This window comes from Seriola dumerili, unplaced genomic scaffold (assembly GCF_002260705.1).
Source record: "Seriola dumerili isolate Sdu_G_001 unplaced genomic scaffold, Sdu_1.0 BDQW01000149.1, whole genome shotgun sequence".
NCBI lineage: Eukaryota > Metazoa > Chordata > Actinopteri > Carangiformes > Carangidae > Seriola > Seriola dumerili.
Genome location: NW_019174404.1, coordinates 3,285,560 through 3,305,763, shown reverse-complemented (window position 1 = coordinate 3,305,763; position 20,204 = coordinate 3,285,560). Strand labels below are relative to the sequence as shown.

General features: G+C 39.8%; 2 protein-coding genes across 2 annotated transcripts in view; one reads left to right on the top strand and one right to left on the bottom strand.

Annotated features, from left to right (window-relative positions):
• Positions 1-11,322, top strand: part of LOC111225561 (mitogen-activated protein kinase kinase kinase 9-like) — a 24,698-nt gene extending 13,376 nt beyond the window's left edge. The window contains exons 3-11 of the mRNA XM_022750512.1: positions 4,429-4,609; positions 6,648-6,796; positions 7,140-7,315; positions 7,474-7,714; positions 7,969-8,091; positions 8,253-8,394; positions 8,586-8,698; positions 9,370-10,140; positions 10,665-11,322. Coding sequence (XP_022606233.1) covers positions 4,429-4,609; positions 6,648-6,796; positions 7,140-7,315; positions 7,474-7,714; positions 7,969-8,091; positions 8,253-8,394; positions 8,586-8,698; positions 9,370-10,140; positions 10,665-11,119 — 2,351 coding nt within the window. The 3' untranslated portion in view covers positions 11,120-11,322. The remainder of the gene's footprint in view (positions 1-4,428; positions 4,610-6,647; positions 6,797-7,139; positions 7,316-7,473; positions 7,715-7,968; positions 8,092-8,252; positions 8,395-8,585; positions 8,699-9,369; positions 10,141-10,664) is intronic.
• Positions 11,323-14,305: 2,983 nt separating this feature from the next.
• LOC111225827 (tetratricopeptide repeat protein 9A-like) lies at positions 14,306-18,420 on the bottom strand. Its single transcript, XM_022750858.1, has 3 exons — positions 17,773-18,420; positions 17,203-17,385; positions 14,306-15,559 (listed from the first exon to the last, which is right to left on the bottom strand). The coding sequence occupies exons 1-3, from the start codon at positions 18,263-18,265 to the stop codon at positions 15,477-15,479; spliced, it is 759 nt and encodes a 252-aa protein (XP_022606579.1). The 5' UTR covers positions 18,266-18,420; the 3' UTR covers positions 14,306-15,476.
• Between the last annotated feature and the right edge of the window lie 1,784 nt (positions 18,421-20,204).

Genomic DNA, 20,204 nt, shown 5'->3' with positions numbered 1-20,204 from the left:
TCACATTTTTATGCCTTACTATACTATGACGTTTTTTCACATTTTTATGCCTTACTATACTATGACATTTGATGCCTTACAGTTCTATGACGTTTTTATGTAATTTTATGCCTTAATATACTATGACGTTTTTTGACATTTTTATGGCTTATTATACTATGACTTTTTATGCCTTACTATACTATGACGTTTTTATGCCTTATTATACTATGACATTTGATGACTTACAATACTATGACATTTTTATGAAAATTTATGCCTTACTATACTATGCCGTTTTTAATGCCTTACTATACTATGATGTTTTTATGAAAATGTATGCCTTACTATACTATGACATTTGATGCCTTACAATACTATGACGTTTTTTTGAAAATTTATGCCTTACTATACTATGACGTTTTTTCACATTTTTATGGCTTACTATACTATGACGTTTTATGGCTTACTATACTATGACATTTTTATGCCTTACTATACTATGACGTTTTTTCACGTTTTTATGCCTTACTATACTACAACTTTTTATTGCTTACTATACTATGACTTTTTATGGCTTACTATACTATGACGTTTTTATGCCTTACTATACTATGACTTTTTTCACATTTTTATGCCTTACTATACTATGACGTTTTTTTACGTTTTTATGCCTTACTATACTATGACTTTTTTCGCATTTTTATGCCTTACTATACTATGACCTTTTATGGCTTACTATACTGTGACGTTTTTATGCCTTACTATACTACAACTTTTTATTGCTTACTATACTATGACGTTTTTATGCCTTACTATACAACAACTTTTTATTGCTTACTATACTATGACGTGTTTATGCATTACTATACTATGACGTTGTAATGAAAATGTATGCCTTACTATACTGCGCTGTTTTTTGTCATTTCTATGCCTTACTATGCTATGACATTTGATGCCTTACTATACTATGACATTTTTATGAAATTTTATTCCTTACTATACTATGACGTTTTTTGATTTTTTTATGCCTTACTATACTATCACAAGTTTTCACATTTTTATACCTTTCTATACTATGACATTTATATGAAATTTTATACCTTACTATACTATGAGGTTTTTTCACATTCGTATGCCTTATTATACTGTGAAATGTTTTTTGCCTTACTATACTACGACATTTTTTTCACACTTTTATGCCTTATAATACAAGGCCTTTTTTTGATGTTTTTTTGTCTTATTTCACTATGACTTTTTTGATGTTTTTATGCCTCAGTATACTTTGACATTTTAAGCATTAATATACAATGACGTTTTTTTATGTTTTATGCCTTAATCATCTATGGTTCATGAGGCATGAAAAGTCATTCTAAATCCATGACAAAAAGCAAGGGAACACAGGTTGTCCAAACAATAATACATTTATTAACAACAAAATTATGTAACTTACACAAAAGAACTAAGGTAAGCCATGAGGTGTGGACATCAGTACAATAAGTGACGTGGGTGCATGTGTGCATGAGTGGGATGTATGAGGTGTGAGCTGTTATCTGCATGAACACAAAAATACAATGTGCTGAGCAGCTCAGAGAAAGCACCCAAAGACAGCCTGTAGATGCGATCTCTTATAGGACAGAAGCAGTGGGCACAGGTGCTTCCAACTAGGTGATCTTGGTGTAACTCCGCCCTCCAGACTCCTGCTGCACAAATTGGAAAACAGAACAATAACTTCAATAGAAATAACAAAATCATGTAAGGGGTCAGACACATGCCTTACTACTGTGACTTTTTCTATTACTTACTATGACTTTTTTTGCCTAACTATACTATGACGATTTTTGAAGTTTTTGTTCCTTACTATATGATGATGTTTTTATGTAGTTTTTAGACCCTACTACACTATGTCATTTTCATGATGTTTTTATACCTCACTATACCATGACATTTGATGCCTTACTATACTATGACATTTTAATGACGTTTTTATACCATACTATACCATGACATTTTTTTCAAATTTTTAAAGCCTTATTATGACATTTTTTCACATTTTTATGCCTTAATATACTATGATGTTTTTATAACTTACTATACAATCAGTTTTTATCACATTTAATGCCTTACTTTAATAGGACAATTTTTTGCCTTACTATACTATGACATTTTTTGACATTTCTATGCCTTACTTTACTATGACATTTTATGAAATTTTATGCCTTACTATACTATGACGTTTTTTGACATTTCTATGCCTTATTTTACTATGACATTTTATGAAATTTTATGCCTTACTAGACTATGAAATTTTTTCACATTTTTATGACTTACTATACTATGACTTTTTTCACATTTTATGCCTTACTTTATTATGACATTTCTATGCCTTACTTTACTATGACATTTTATGAAATTTTATGCCTTACTATACTATGACGTTTTTTGACATTTATGTTCCTTACTATACTATGACATTTTCATGAAATTTTATGCCTTACTATACTATGACTTTTTATGAAAATGTATTTCTTACTATACTATGACGTTTTTTTCACACTTTTATGCCTTACTATACTGTGACGTTTTTATGCCTTACCATACTGACTTTTTTTCATATTTTTATGCCTTACTATACTATGAAGTTTTTATGCCTTACCATACTATGACTTTTTTTCATATTTTTATGCCTTACTATACTATGAAGTTTTTATGCCTTACCATACTATGACTTTTTTTTCATATTTTTATGCCTTACTATACTATGAAGTTTTTTTGCCTTACTATACTGTGATGCTTTTTGACATTTATATACCTTACTATACTATGACATTTTATGAAATTTTATGCATTCCTATACTATGATGTTTTTATATCTTATTATTAATTTTATGCCCTAATATACTATGACATTTATACTATACTATGACGTTTTTTGACATTTATGTTCCTTACTATACTATGACATTTTCATGAAATTTTATGCCTTACTATACTATGACTTTTTATGAAAATGTATTTCTTACTATACTCTGACGTTTTTATCAAAATTTATGCCTTTCTATACTATGAGGTTTTTTCACATTTTAATGCCTTTCTATACTATGACATTTGATGCCTTACTATAATATGACGTTTTTATGTCTTACTATACTATGACGTTTTTTGACGTATCTATGCCTTACTATGCTATGATATTTTCATGAAATTCTATGCCTTACTATACTATAACTTTTTCCCACATTTTTATGTCTTACTTTACTATGACGCTTTTATGAAAATGTATGCCTTACTATACTATGACGTTTTTATTCCTTACTGTACTGTGACATTTTTTGATATTTTTAAGCTTTACTATACTATGACATTTTTTGATACTTTTAAGTCTCACTATACTATGCCATTTTTATGAAATTTCTTGCCTTACTAAATTATGACTTTTTTTTCACATTTTTACGCCTTACTATACTCTGACGTTTTATGCATCCTTTATGACTGATAAAAATACATTGTATAGCAAGGCAAAATAATAAAAAACATCATAGCATAGTAAAGATACCTCACCTTCACCCTATCAACGATTTCTACTGCATCCTATCTACATAACATGCCATATGGCAGATGCTCCTATCAAAAGCATTGTACATTACACTGCGTGCATACATTTGGAGCATGCCGGCCTCGGGGGGAATCAGCTGTGTTTGTTTCATGGTGTTACTCTTGAGCTACACAGGAGCAGGATTTACTTCAGCCACATGTTTTGCCTCAGTAGCAATAGAGCTACATGAGCAGCAGATGAAGGGGCGCTTGATGTGCACCGCAGCCTGCAGACACACCCTCTCCACTGGGCACAGCCACAGCAGATGGCCCAGCATTGTGGAGCTGAATGGGGATAAGACAGAGAGCATGTGGTTAGGAGGAGCCCGGCTTTGCTTGTGCAAGTTGGGAATGGGTTGTGTTTGAGAGCCTATTACAGCAAATGTTTGTGTCATAGCAGGTTATTTCTGTAGTTTAACTGTAGTGTGAGATGTTCTATTGTAAAAATGCACAGTGAGATCATTAGCATTGATCAAGGTCGGCGTTTTTCATCTGTGTTGTAGTGGCTCACTGTTTCTTGGTTTCTCTGTTCTCTCCTTTTCTCTACTCTGCTTTTATCCTTCCAACACTTTCATCATGGCCTCCCTCCAACCGCACCCTGTTTTGTTCATCCACCGTGTGTCTAATTTTTGCATTTGCATTGTGCTTTATCGTGGGACTCCTGCTGCTGTCTTCCCCAACATTTCAATCCTGGTGATGATTACCTGAAACCTTTTATTTTATCGTCAACACTCCCGCCAATCCACACAAATTCCCCCCATATCCTCCAACCTCCTCCTCATCCTCCAACTGAACCCCCCACCCCCCACCTCCCACTTCCCACTCCACCATTGCCGACCCACATATCCGCTCCAGTCCTAATCCTCGAGAGGGTTGAGATGGAAGACCTCAGCAACAAGACTCTGAAGATCACAGACTTTGGCCTGGCTCGAGAGTGGCACCGCACCACCAAGATGAGCGCCGCCGGCACCTACGCCTGGATGGCTCCTGAAGTCATCCGCTCGTCTACATTCTCCAAGGGTAGCGACGTTTGGAGGTGGGCAGAGGAGGGGGGCTTATGCAGCAAACACTCTGCACCAGCTTGTAGAAATTGGTCTGAAAACTGAGCCAAAAAAGAGAAGCAGTTTATCCACCAGGCACAGGAAAAAAGTTCAGCTCCGGCAGCAGTTTCCATAGTAACAAAGCAGAGACACAGAACAGGACAGAGTGTTGTGTTTTATGTGATGAGTACAAAACTAAAGTAGGCTAAAGAGTACATTAACTATAAATATACTACACTGAACTTTAGGTTCATGTTGGAGGAGTCAGCATGGAGAGTGTCTCTGCTTTATTTAAAACACTAACTTAACACAGTCAGACACAATGTCTTGTAATACAGTATATTTTACTACACGGTCCGTCTATTTTAAGATTCAAAGGTTTTATTTGTCACATGCTTGTGCAGTATATGCAGTGAATTCAGGGTGGCATGCTCTTCAGGCTGTTCTAAACAGGCTAGTATGCAGAAAATGAAAAATGTACATATTGCAAAAACAAAAAAATACAATATGATTTTGCAAATGTGCGAGGTGGTGCGATTCATAGAAGACAGTTTCAATTAAATTTCATTTAGGTCAACATAATTTCTGCAGAGGTAACGCTCATAATTGCACAGACATACATATATATTGATTCGTAATTTTTATATTTTATGTGTCGATTGCAATGTGGTTTGTTAAAGATTCAGTCTTGTGTGTTATTACTGCAAGCACAGCAGAAAAGACTGATTGATTAATTGACCAACAGAGAGTTAATCAACTTAGCTATCAAATGTGAAACTTTGCTGTTTTTCAATGTCTTACATCAAAGCAATATTTGTTCTGTTGGTCGTACTAAACAAGCAATTTGAAGATGTCACCGTGGGCCCTGAGAAATTTTAACGTGCATTTTCTGACATTTTATAGACCTAAGGATTCGTGGATTAAACTTTAGAAGTAAGAATGTGGATATTCCTGTTGTAAGACTTGAATATCTAATGTGGGAATATAATTGAAATGTGTCTCAGTTTCACACTCCAGTGATGAGTCAGATGAATAATTTGTTTGCTTCAATGCCACGTGTCATTTTTCTTCTTTGACAGTCTGCTGTGTTGTCCTTACATATGCAGCAGCATTACCGGCACAGCTCAGATGTTCCAGACCAAATGTGGGGTTTCCCTCTAGAACAGGATTAAAGTGTGATCAGTGAGAGAGCCAAGCGAAGGCAGCCATGCATTAAAACAGTCATGATAGGAAGGTGAATGTGCTAACCAGGGAAAGGGGGGGAGGGGGTTACTCTGTCTCCCTGATCAATTCTACTGCATTAGTGTAGAATAAACCTGGAAAAAAAAGAAGAAAAAAGCTTAAATAATTTTGATTTCATGAGTGCGGTTTGCATAAGAGAATACAATTTACACCAGGAATCGCAGACGGTCACATCAGAGCATCTGAATGTTATTCTTTAAGAGTCATTTCCAAGTGCTCTTTGATCCAGGTCTGTCAATATGATCAACCACATTTTCCAGAATTTAGATAATGATTTAACATGACAGCAGAATCCCCCCGCCACACAGAATCCGTGACATTCAGCCCAGATTTGTGTGATTTCTCTGTCATTTACTGAAGATCATCAATGTGTGGTTTTGCCGTTGGTCGTGAATCTGTCAGCGACTTTACTTCTCTGTTGGCATTTTTCTTCTTTCAACCTTTCCTGTCTCGCCGTGATATTTCCATGAGTAGAGCGCAAAGTACAGCCATTCAAATCCCTTTCTGACATTTATTCAAATACAGTAGGTCTGCCAAACATTCACACTCTTTGTCAGCAAACATCCTGCTTGACACGCATATATTCATACACACGTTTATCTTTAGAACAGATATTATGTAGTAAGTCACTTTGCACTTACCTCAAGCCCCTCATCTCAGGGTGATATTGTAGCATCAGTGGAAGAGCACTATTTGAAGATGTATATCCATTATGAGTGTTTACAGCTTCAGTCATGATCGTTTCTCATCATCATTTGGTATGTCTTTCTTTCCTTTCGTTTAACTTCAAAGTTACGGTGTGCTGTTGTGGGAGCTGCTGACTGGAGAAGTTCCATTTCGGGGTATCGACGGTCTCGCGGTGGCTTATGGAGTGGCAATGAACAAACTTGCTCTGCCCGTCCCCTCTACTTGTCCTGAGCCCTTTGCACGTCTCATGGAGGGTAAGACAGAAAAAATATTAATATTTCCTGCTCATAGCAAATTAGGTGGAACTTATCATGTAGAACTACGTCCAAGCATCTTATGTCGGAGAAAATATAAGACAGGTGTCAGTTTATGAGCTAAAACGATACCATTGAACTTTCATTATTAAACATGAGATGTGTAACCACAAGAATATTTTGTGTTCATCCACTGCAGCAAGGAAAGCCTCTGAAATATGAATAATGACTTGCATCAAATAACCAAAACAGAATATTACTTTCTGGAACTATGTGAATTGCCAAAAATAATTTTTGGTTGAGGGAAAGTTGGTCTGAGACTGTTTCTCATCTTTTGCCACAGACTGCTGGAGCTCAGACCCTCACTCGCGCCCACAGTTCACGTCTGTTTTGGACCATCTGACAACCATTGAAGAGTCAGGCTTTTTTGAAATGCCAGCAGAGTCCTTCCACTCTCTGCAGGACGACTGGAAACTGGAGATCCAGGAGATGTTTGACCAACTGAGGATGAAGGAAAAGGTAGAGATGAGATGAGTTTCTGTAAAAACCTGCAATTAAAACTCAGGCTCTTCTCTGATGACATACACATTAAAATCTATGTGCAATAGGAAGTTTAAAATTGGGAGTTGAATGCAGGTGTTTTACAGGCTTCAAATGCTTTTTCCTTGTTTCCCCAGGAGCTGCGATCGTGGGAGGAGGAGCTGACCCGAGCGGCGCTGCAGCAGAAGTGTCAGGAGGAGGCGCTGAGGAGGCGCGAGCAGGAACTGGCCGAGCGTGAGATCCACATCCTGGAGCGAGAGCTCAACATCATCATTCACCAGCTCTACCAGGAAAAGCCTCACGTGGAGAGCAGGCAGGGCAAGTTCCGCCGCAACCGCCTTAAACTCAAGGATGGGAACAGGATCAGCCTGCCTTCAGGTACTGCAAACAAACTGTGGTGCGACAGTGTCTGGTCAGTATACACAGGTTTTCAGTCTGAGCTGAAGTTATAGCTGGGATATTGTTATATAGTATTGGTCTATATCTGGTTTTACTTTAAATGTTTGCTTTGCAGGGTCTTACAGGGTTAGATTTTGCTGATATTTTTGTACATGTAGAATTAGTGGCCATCATTTTTTTTTTATCACCAAATATTGTATAATGTACAGGATGCAATTTACTTTTTTTTTTAGATTTTCAGCATAAAATCACTGTGCAGGCGTCTCCCTCGCACGATCGACGGAGGAGTTTGCTCAGCAGCAGCTCCAGCCCTCCAACCAGTCCACCGATACTGCCCCGTCTGAGAGCCATCCAACGTAAGAACCTTATATTTACATTTTGATCAGATTTTTATTGATCATTATTACCATGGAGCACACACTTTTTCCTGCAGTTATTATTCATTATAAGCCGTTTAATGTTTGCCTTTTGTTCTCAGTTGTCTGATGTTTATCTTTACTAATCTCTTGTTTTGCAGTCACTCCGGGAGAGGGGTGTACAGCCTGGGGTCGCAACACAGGTTTTCAGCAGGATGATGAGGAGGTTGAGAGGAAGGGCTCCAGGAAGAAAGGCAGATCCCGTGCCTGTGGCCAATACAGGGAGCACAGCGCTGATGACAGGTGGGAGGACAAAATGAACAAACTCAGCTCGCCGCTCAGTTTACTAAAATTTTCCGTTCATTACACTTTCTACTGATAGCATTACTCCAATGTTTTTAGCGTAATAGGTTAGATCATATACTGAAATGAAAGAAAGTGTCCTTGGGAAAACAAAATCTGAGCCTTTTGTTTTTATTATTTCTTCTTGACAGTGTGAAGCCTCCCCATGAGGGCAGCAGGCAGCGGTCCTGCAGCGCTCCAAACCTTCGCAGATCCCCGAGACACAGTCCAGCGGTGCCTGGGGTGCCGAGCCTTGTGGAGATGGGTAAGCAGGACCGGCGTGGTGGGTCTATTTTGTCTGCCGTATAAACACACTGCATGATAATACAGAAAAAAAAGTCTTAAGGTTAAAGAGGTGGCAGACTGGCTGGAAAAACATGGAAGAGGAAAGTGAGAGAGTAACATACTTCACTCCCACATGGCTCTTAGTGGTTGACCTGGGGAACTCACAGATGTGCATGTTTGCAGCTGCATGAATGCAAACAGGCTGAAAAAGGATCTTGCTCACTCAGCAAACCGAATTCAGATGGAATTCAAGAATCAGTGTCGTACTAGGACTTTTTCATGTGTGTGAACTGCTCTGTGTATGTGTGTGTGTGTGTGTGTGTGTGTGTGTGTGTGTGTGTGCGTGTGTGTGGGCTATACTTGTGAGGTCGGACAGCTTTGTGGGGACTAAAATGCTGCACCCCACATGTTTGAAAGGCTACTTCAGGGTTAAGATTTTGTTTCAGAGTGAGGCACAGAATAAGGTTTATGTTAGGTTAGAGAAATTGTTAATGTTAGGCATTCAGTTGTGATGGTAAAGTCAATGACAGTCCCCAAGACAAAGGTGTGTGTGTGTCTACAAATAGCCTACTGGTTTGTGAATGTGTATGAGTGTAGAAGCTTTATATGATAACAGAACTGATATTAACATGTGAATGATCTTGTTTTCAGAAAATGAAGACTGCTGCTTCACTACTGAGCCAGGAGCAGCTCCTGGTCAGTCCTACCTCTGCATCCCCTTCCACAAGGAGGGTCACTCGGGGGTCGCTGCTACTGCTGACAGTGAGGGAGATGAGTACTGCCCCAGTGGCCAGGTGCCAGGGACGCCACCGTGCAAGAAGAGCCCAGCAGGGGGTCGGCGCTCTGAGCTGGTGCTGCTGGGCTGTGGAGCTCTGCTGGCAGCCGTCGGACTGGGATGCAACCTCTTAACTTTGGCCCAACCGGAGGAAAGCATTAAATCACGATGGGAGGGCTTCTTCCACAGAACAGTGGGGCAGAGGCGAAGCACCAGCCCCCCGACTCGCAGACTGTTCCGGCGGGAAAGCCCGCTGAAGCCCTCGGCGCCCTCACTACCCGAGCGAGGCCTACCCTCTTCCTATACACTGCTGTCCTTATCATCAGTGTCTGACTGCAACTCCACCCGCTCACTGCTGCGCTCCGACAGTGAGGAGCTGTTAGTGTACCGCCCCGCCTCACCACCCGCACAGGCCTCTGTCAAACTACAACATCAGGCCATCCAAACCCCAGTCAACCCGCTGGTCAACACCCACCTTGAGAGCTTCAAGCGTAACCCTCGCCAGTCTCTCACGCCCACCCATGTACCCTGCGCTCCAAGTTCCTCACGTAGCCTGCGCCGAACACCATCAGACGGAGCCATCAAGAAAAGCTGCCCACCTAATAATCTAGAACCTTTGCCAGAAAAAACAACATTGCAGAACACAGGTAAAGACACGTTGGTCTAGACTGAAATATCTCAGCAGCTACTGGATAGATTGGCATGAAATTTGATAGAGACATTCAGACAGACATTCATGTTCCCCTTCAGATGAATTCTAATATCTTTGGTGATGCATCATCAGGTCAACATTTCAGTTGGTAGCAAATGTTAGCATGCCGTTTTGCTAAACCAATAGGGTGAACGAGGTGAACATGATACCGGCTAGACATCTGCATGTTAGCATTGAAATTGTGAGCATGGTAGCATGCTAACGCTAGTAAGCTATTTAACTCACAGCACTTCTGTCTGGCTGTAGACTCTTTGTCACTTATTGGTCTTAGTCTGTTGTTTAACAAACCTCTGAAACTGCATTCACACTATCTTGGAAAACCAAAACTCTCCACGACCTCAATTAGAATTAATTGTGTTCAATTATTTAATAAATCGCCAATATTGTTCTGATAACAGCCAGTCTGAAATATGATGTTGGCTTTTCTCTTAATGTTTTTCCTCCTTTTTACCACAACAGGCGGCTTCAGAGGTTTAAAAGAAGACTGTCATGAGGTCCCCCGGCTCCCGGATCCCAATATTGTGTTTCCTCCAACACCTCGTCGACGCTGTGCTCCTGAACGCCCCAAAACCCTGGACTTTGTAGCCCGGCCTCGGCCTTCGCCCCGGGCGCGCTGTGATGTGTTTTGGGCAGAGGGGAGGCCCAGGGGAAATGGACATAACCTGGGTAACGGCGAGTCCCCCGCCCACACGTCCAGCACAGAGACTCCCCCCACTGTAGAGTTTGGGAGAGACCCGGCGGTGCTGCCCACCCCCATGGAGGCCCCGACACCCTACTCCCCCCGCAGGAATGAAAACCTGTTGGATCATCAGGATGAGGGACAGTACCGGGATGGAACCGTACCACTCTGCAAACCGGAGATCAGCTTTCCCAAAGACTCACCTTACCGCTATAGACCTGGATTTTGGTCCTAACTTGGCCCCAGCCCTTCACTGGTCCAACACAAGGAGGGGACTGTCCTTGTTGTTAGCCTTTGGATTGTTACAGGTCTGGGTCAATTAGTATTTAAAAACTGAGTCTTTTTTTTAGCTTTAATTGGTACTTAATGAGGGTGGTTCACCTTTCTCCATCTACAATATTGTCAATAAATTACAGGTAGACATTTACTGTGCATATTTTACCTTTCTGACTTTTGTTGTATCACCATATGTGACAGAAATCCTCCAACTTGGCATCTAAAGCTACTACAACAAGCCATGGAAAGTGTTTGAAAATATAATTTGACCCAGGTCTGGTTGTTAATGCATTAGAAGGGCAGAAGAACCATTTTTCTTAACCCTGTCATTTGTCATTCAAGATGTGAAGGACTTTCTTTTCTCTGTGGGAATAAACAGATGAGTGGCTTTGTAGCAGAATGGCATTAACAGTTTCACAAAGCTTTACATACTTTTCTTCATTTTAAACTTGAGTTGAAGATTGTGCATTTAATTAAGTGCACTTTTGGAAAGCATCATGAATGTAAAGCTTCAGGTTTTTTCCAAAAAAAACCAAAAAAAAAACGCTGTCTCTGATTATTTGTAATTTGTCTGTTAAAAGCATTGTGTTATTTGAACTAATCTCTAACTCCTGTGCTAGTAGCTGATGAATTCCTGTTTTGTACTGAGCACCTGTCATCACCAATCACCTCTATAGAGTGACATCCCACGGACAGGGTATGCTGTTGTATAATATGAGCACTTCTTTGCATTAGCAACCTACAGACTTGAAACAGTGTCAGTCCGACGTTTGACACTGTCTCGAGCTCTGAACTGTGAACTGTACTATAGAAAAGAATGTCACTAAAGCTTCGGTTTCAATTGGGACTGACTACCAGGAAGTCACAATATATCAATAATATCAATGAGCTCATTAATTCCTCATTGTTTGTTTGTGGCCCTGTCGGAGAAGCCTGTTTGGATCCCGAGCCACCAGTTGAGAAATGTTTCTCCAAACTAAAAAGGGAACTTTGTGTTTGTGATTCTGTAAATTGTCTGCCTCAAAAATTGTTCATCAAGGTGAAGGATGTAAAGTAAGTTTTAGGTTATGTAAACGAGAGACTGCATGGGTGTTGAATGGGCACACGGGTGAAGCAGGCCCTGGTGGCATGTGAAAGTTCGTTCGTCATTATTTACATTTGTACTGATTTGTTTTATTTTATTTATTGATTAATTTATCTGATGGTTTATTTTTATAATCCATTGTATTTGCCTTGATTTTTGACACTTATTAATGTTGCTCATGAATGTTTTCTGTGTTTTTGAGCGTTTGCACGAAACTTCAGTTGATTCTGAAAGTGCAACACTAAATAGATTTCACGACTGCAGCCACATCGACTTGCTTTATATTCAATTCAGTCAGTTTCACTGCATATTGAATTATCTTCTGTGTTTTTGCTTCTGGGCTTTTGCTTCAGCCAGGGTGCAAGTAGTTTCAATCCAACTGAGAACTACAGCTGAAATGATTGATTAATCGATATTTTGATAATCGATTAATAGTTGCAGTAAAAATGCCAAACATGTCTAGGTCTCAGCCTCTCAGTTGGGAGAATGTGTTGCTTTTCTTTATTTTATTTGACAGTAAACTGAATATTTTTTGCTTTTGCACTATTGTTCAGGAAAAACAAGCAAGTTCATGATAACAAGTTGGGCTTTAGGAAACAGTAACAGGCAGTTTTCAATATTTTATAGACTAAACATTTGAACAATCAAGAAAACAATCGACAAAATTGTAAAGGAAAAACTGTGGAAAAAAGGTATTTTATTGAGCTAAATGCATGAAAACTGGATTCTGCACATTGTTTTCATTTTGTTTCCACATTTATTTAGGTTTTTCTAGATCAGACTGGGGTTAAATATTATTTTGAAATAATTTTTACCCTTTGTTTCAACCTGCTAGACAAGCAAATAAATTATGTAAAGAGGTTCTAAGTCCGGCACGTAAACTGTCAAACTAGCAGGTAAAAAGAGCTAATTGATCAATTATTTGAAAAGTAATTAATAGAAACACTATCTGAATGCCTGTTTCTCTCATTTCATTTTCAAATGTCAAGTGACCTCTCAGTCTTTATCCTAAGTGTATGTACATGTAAATGTGAATGCTTTTTCTCTGAGGATGTGCAGAATGTGATCATGCTCAATGTACAAACACAGTGTTTCAAACTAAGGGTGTTAGTTGAAACGACATTCTCCCTCTAAGGTGTAGCCAAGGTGTCATTAACTGTCTGAAATGTTACCATGAATAAGCTGATCCTACTGTTGCTGATGGACATTGTTCAGGTTGAGAATAATAATACTGTTATTGACTGACTTGTATTTGCACTGGAACACACTGATTTGAGTAAAATCATAGTAAACAACAACGGGGGTCACAGATTCTTTTACAAGTCTGTGTCTTTCTGTAATAAATGGAAGGCTAACAGGGTAACAGAAGCTTTTATCGATATGTTTATAATAACAACGGCTCAAATGACTGTGTAATGTGAAAGATGTCACTCGTAGTGAAGAACCCACACCTGATTTATTGGAGACTAGCAACAGTTTGTTCCTCTCGTGTATTAGAATTAGCGTTACATTACATACAGAGATAAGCGTCCATTTATCAGAAAGATAATTACTCAAAAATCTTCAACCATTTGGATGAAAACATTTTCAGCTCACTGCTCGATGAAGAAGATTTTTAAACCAGTTTCTGTTTTCTGTCCAGGTAACTGACGGCTGCCATCATCGTTTGGATTAGGAAACAGAGCTGAAAACCTTTCTAGGCATAAATTGGACAAAATATTGTTTTCATCCACATGGTTTGAGAGGTCTTTGAGGATTGTGCGAATATATTCAGAAGTAGGAACTACAACTAAGTATTGTTAAATTACTTTGTTTTTTTAAACATCATCTTCCTGAGAAAGTAGCTAAAGCTAACACGAGAGGAACAGACTGGGGCAACCCAACACCAAACAACAGACAGAGTTAGCAGGTGAACATAGTGGAGCAGCTAGCAGCTACAGAGTCTTATGTTTCCCTCAGGAACTGGTGGAGACCAAAAACTGAACTAAAATGAGAGCGAATATTGGACTTACATTCATCAGGTGGTCAGAAAACACGTCGCCGAATGAATGCTAATGTTGCTCTGTGAGAAAAACAGATCAGTTATTGCAGGTTTAAAGTATTAGTTCTCGCTCCACTTTTAAATAATTGCCTGTGTTATAATCAGGATCTTTTTCTGACTCATGCCTCCTTATATAATTTTCTGAAAAATCACCTCCATGACCCATCTTATTACCGAGGCCTCACCATGGCAACTGCAGAGACAAAAAGGCATACAAATCATTTCAATCGGCTTCAGTTCACTTGTTTATTTACACATGTGCTTTCATCAGCATCTCTCCATAGATCTATTTTAGCTTATGAGGAATATCGGGAAGATGAAAGTTAAAAATTGAAGGGAAATCCACTGCTGCAGCGCCACAAAAAAATATTTCAATCAATAGACACATTTATTACGCATACCTTTACAGTAAACACACAGTATTTGTTGATACAGTAAATGCTGTGGATGAAGTGCTTCGTTTTGGCATTAATAAACACAAGTAGCTTGACTCTCCATAATATTTTCTTGTCATTTCTATAAAGTAGCCTATTTACATTTTGTGATATGTCTCTTAAATTCATACTGCAATTAGCAACCATGTGCTCTTGATGTCCTTCCCTATGCATTTTAAAGTAGAAACCTACTTAGAGAAAGCACCTTTATTAAGATATAGTTGAAAGTATAAAAAAAAATCTTGATCTTTTGTAGTACTTTCAAAATCAAAGTATGGTGACACAAGTGTAGGTGGTTGTTACTCACTTGCTCCATGCCATTCAAAAGACATCTTGTGCGAGGGCAGGTGCTAATTTACAGTTACACTTGCCTGCAGACTTGCTGGATTCACTCTTACGGACTTTGTTGCTCCTGTCTCTATCACAAGTGTTGGGCCTGTATGTGCAATGTTTGGACTGGCAGTGCATCAGTTTGTAATGGTTAAAACATACTTGGGATCGATTCATACTAGATAAGTTTAGTGGTTTGGAGACAGAAACTCAATATCTGGTACAATTTAAAAAAAAGAAAAAAAGAAATGCTTCAAGCACACAACGGGGAAGCTCAATCACATAACTGGCAACCAGATGCTGTGCAAAGCAAAAGCAAACATAACATCGCTTCACACCAAGACCTCTGACTCGTGTGTAAGGTCTGGGTGGCACACAGTAGGGCTGAAATTTATGACGGGTGAGAAGTCATCAGACATCAGAGTGCTTATGTCGCCTCTTTCTTTTCCCTTTGGGCATTCCGGCGAATCTTCATCTCTGTCAGCTGGATGTAGCGGATGACATTGGTGTCTGAAAAACAAAGACAGGAAAAGGCTGATTTATTTCCTGCTCATACAGGAAATGGCGCATAAATCTACCACTTAAACTGAACAGAGCGTGACATAGTAAAATGGCTACAGGAATTAATTTTTGGAAATATTTTCTCAGGGACTCAAAAAACATGTTTTTGTTTCCACATGGAGCACCATGCCCTTTTTTTTTTTTTAGCTTATCCTGTTGGGTTTTGAAATAGTCTTACAGGACAATTATGTTATCAATCAAGTGAAACATTAACAAGCTGCAATTATTGGACATTTATATGACAACAATATATATATATGAACCATTTGAAGATTTCAAGAGCTGAAGAGGATTGTGGGATATGTTCTGAAGCCTTGAGTTTGAATGAACCTTTGAATTTAAAATAATTCACATCACATTGTTGTTTAAAGTAATTAAAAAGTAACACAATGAAAGTGACAAGCGTAGTGTACTTGTGTGTCAAAATGAGGCCTTGGGACTACAAAGGGTCCCCCTGCAATAGAAAATAGTTTAATACCATTCTCCAGATGTTACAGCAGAAGAAGAACCTATGAAATTACTAATGTTACAGGTATTGCGATGGCTGCACCTAACTAACTAACGCAGCATCTTTCCTGCGTGTCATTCGCCTGCTGTTCCTTTCCTGTCCTGCAGTAGTCCTCTGTTTCCCAGCAACCCTCATTACCTGACTTACACACTCACCTGCGCACCTGTTTCCAATCCCCTAATTAGCTCCTCTCTATATGTGCCAGTAGTTTTCTTACATGTCACAGTATAAACAGCACACCTACATCTGAGCCCCTTCAGTGCCTCACCGAGCCTTTATATTTTTATATATATATTTTATTTTTCTTCGATCCAGTATGTGCGGAAGTTTCGTGAAATTCGGTACAGGCTGTGTTTTTCTTTCAGCCCATTTCATCGTCCCCAAGTCAGATCAATGGGAATTCATGGGTTTGGTACCAACAGAGGTCAGTTGGCCGGTTAAATCAATATTTCAATATCTCAACAACTATTTGATGGATTACCAGGAAATTTGGTACAAACATTTATGGACCCCAGAGGATCAATCCCACTGCCTTTGGTTATCCCCTGTCTAATGCCACCATCAGGCCACATTTTTCATTTATTCAAAGGTAAAACCTCAAAAACAAATTCATGGTAATTCATGGTTCCCAGATTATATTTTCTTATGATGAATGAATCTGATGATTCCCTATAACAATTAATTAGCAAATGTCACACACTAAACCCTTGATGGTAAACATTATACCTGGTCAACATCAACACGTTTGCATGATCATTGTGAGCATGTTAGGTGCTTAAAGTGCAGATGTTGATGCAGATGTGAACTGTAGACTCTTAGTCTCGTTACTTAATAAATGATGAAATACATTTAGAGGTTGTTTACTACCAATCAGTTAATGTGCTTATTATCAACAAGCTGCACAAACAGAGCAGAGCAGATAATCAAACACGGGGTGTGTGGTTTAATCCAGCTGTTGTTTATGGTCTTTGACATAAGAAGATTCAGGAGCCCCTGACTTACACTTGTGCATGCAAACAATGCAGCCAGGTCTAGAGGACTAATTAGACACTGGAGCTCAGTGTCACAGTGTGTCGGTCCTGACCTGATGGCTCCTGTTTGTGCGACTCCTTCAGATAGTGCAGGGCCTTCTGGAAGTCTCCTAGGTGGTAGTAGGCCACTCCGGATCGATAAAGAGCTTTGAAGTTCTTTCCCTCCTTGTGCAGCACTTTCAGACAGTATTCCTTCACTCGCTCATAGTTCACCAGCTCCATTTGTAAAAGACAGGCTGGATTGGGGAAAAGACAAGAGAGGGGAAGAAGTTAATAGCGACAGCACTGAATGAGCCAATGTTTGGATTTAATCACATAGGCTAGCAGAAGTGCTGATGTGTCCTGTCACCAAACTACGATGGGTTCTTTGGTTAGATCTTTAATATAAAACTAATATAATGATTGATTTGCCAAGGGGTGAATAAATACCATCTACATGAAGTGAAAATCAAAGAAAGTGAGGGGGATAGTGGGGTAAACCCAAGAATGACTCATACTCTGTATGAATCATTCATGAGCTCTGGAGTATTCCCAGAATCTTCCCCTGCTGAAAAGAGAACAGATAAGTGTAGTGTGTGTGTGTGTGTGTGTGTGTGTGTGTGTGTGTGTATAACGTCGCTTACCGGCCAAGCTGTTGTAACACTCCAGCTCTGCATTCTCCATGGCCCCCTTCTGCTCATCTGTCAGCGTGGTGGACTTGCTGATGGTCGGCAGGAGGGAGGACGGGGACTTGGAGCTGGTGTCCGGATCCCCCAGCACCCTGCACAGCCCCTTGATCTCCAGCAGAGCGCGGTGATACTTGCCGATCGCCTCTCGGTACTTCTTATCCTTATAGCACTGGGTACCTTGGCACTTGAAGTCCAGCGCCCGCCTCACGACGTCGGCTGGCTCGTTGTGGGATGGTTGTTTCCACATCGACCCACCATGATGCCTCTGCTGCTGGAGCTGCTGCTGCTGCTGCTGCTGCTGGTGGTATCTGGCATCTTTGGTCCGGCTGCTGCTGCTGTTGGGAGGCTGAGCGCACTGCTGGAGCTTCGGGGAGCCGCCGCCGCTGTCGGTGAGGCTGCCTCTGCCGCCGTCCACCCTGCCGTCATGCCCAGCCTGAATCACGCTCATTTCGATGTTATTTTATTCTAGCTGCCTTGACGCCCGGCTGTAAATTAGCTGGGAAACTGACGCCCTTTCACTGCATCCTCTCGGCCGTAGTCGCGTCCTCGCTTCGCCTGTGTCGCAGCTACGTCTTCTGTGTGCGCAACCCTGCGCGATGCGCGCTCCACCGTTGTAGCCTGTTCTAGTATTTTTCCCCTCCGACGAGCCGATTGGTCGATGAATGCAGGGCCAATGGTCTCATGGAGGTCGTCCAGCAGGAAGAGGAGAGGTTTGATTTCATTATCTGTTTCTTTGGAAATAATTTCATCATCGATTTGTTTGCAAACTGGACCACAATGTTCGATTTAAAATGCTTTTCTTTGTTGTTTGGCAGATGTTTTATTCACAAATGGAAATTTCAATCATGCATTATTGTTTTTAATTGATATAGAAGTCACGAGTGTTATTTTTTAATCCTGCCTCAACAGATGTCAGTATACTTTGTATTCTTTGTCTTGTCAGTCTTGTATCATTTAGTGTTACAGCCAAATGAAAGAACCAATTATTGATAGTGACATTTTTATCAGATTTCTCTCTCTCTCTCTAGGCCATAAGCAAATGCTTGTAGACATTTCCAGTATTTCAGCCTCCTTAAACTAAATAGACCTAGGCTATATTACAGTAAGAAGAGCTCTTATCGCCGGTGAATATCAACTCCCTCCTTCCGCCGAAATACTCCTTTTGTCTGTCGCTCTTATCACAGATTGGAGGAATGCAGCCATCTCTACTCAGATGAACCAGATAGCCTCGATCATCTGCCTGCCTCCCTCCCCAACTGCTCGTTTACTGCGCAGCCACTTGAGACAGACTCATGTCAGGCCACAGTCTCTGTAATGACAGGCTATGATGTCATTCAAACCGGGGTTTTCTGCAGGGTAATGGTGTTACGAGTCACTATTAAGATTGGGGAGGGAAGCCAGGTGAAGACAGATGAATGAGGTCGTTCTCATTTTATCGACAACACTGAGTGTGTGTGAGCTTGTTTAACCTCCATGCTTATAGATCCATCTGTCCTGTCACGGTCACAGGGCAGTGCACTCAGCTGTCCGGGTGTGTCCCTGGAATTTCAGCTCCCTGGAGCAAATGTTGCTGATCAAAAATAAAAACCATGAACTGCGAAAGCTATTAAATACGACTGGTTGTTTCATGCTTTGACCGATGTTAGTTCACAATGTCACGTGCCTTTATTTGGACTCTAGATAAACATCTAGAGTCTACAAGAAAGATGTAGCTACACAGGCACATGCACAAACAATATCTCTCTATGAAATGAAAGAGAATATTCCTGTGTGCATGTGTAGTCGATGGGGATATAAACAAGACCCGTGGTAAAAGTACTAATAACATACAGTAAATGAAAAGTTCTGCATTCACAATGTTAAAAAGTTAAAGTTAAAATGTGTTAAATTATAAATGAATCTATCATAAACTTATCTGTAGTGCATTAATGTGCATGTAGAATTTTAATGTTGCAGCTGCTTTGAGGTACAGCCAATTTGTAACTACTTTATAAGGCTGCAACCAATTATTATTTTCATTATCGATTCATTTCCTGACTATTTTGTTGATCAACCAGTTGTTTGTTTGTAAATTTGAAGAAAATAGACATAAATAATGACAATATGCATCAACTGCTTCTTCATTCAATTTCAAGCCAACAATACAGCTTCAGCTTGTGCAGAAGCTGCAATAATCATATATTTAGAGTGAGAATGTATCACTGATTTTGATTTAGAATTGTTTGTTGCTTTATTCAGCCATCTTTCATTTGTAAAAATATAACCACTCAGCTGTAACTACTCACACCTGACTGAGTGCACGCAAAAGATTCAATACTTTCAAATGGATCAATATTTTTAGTCTTATCTCTCTGGACCAGATTCTTTGAGGATGAAAAACTATACTA

What these genes read in the sequence shown, in the direction of transcription:
- LOC111225827 (XM_022750858.1), bottom strand. Translation starts at nt 18,265, where the DNA reads ATGAGCGTGATTCAGGCTGGGCATGACGGCAGGGTGGACGGCGGCAGA. An exon ending in GTGTTACAACAGCTTGGCCG is followed by an intron (nt 17,386 to 17,772) that starts GTAAGCGACGTT and finishes TCCCCAATCCAG; the next exon opens with CCTGTCTTTTACAAATGGAG. An exon ending in GCACAAACAGGAGCCATCAG is followed by an intron (nt 15,560 to 17,202) that starts GTCAGGACCGAC and finishes TTTGTTTTTCAG; the next exon opens with ACACCAATGTCATCCGCTAC.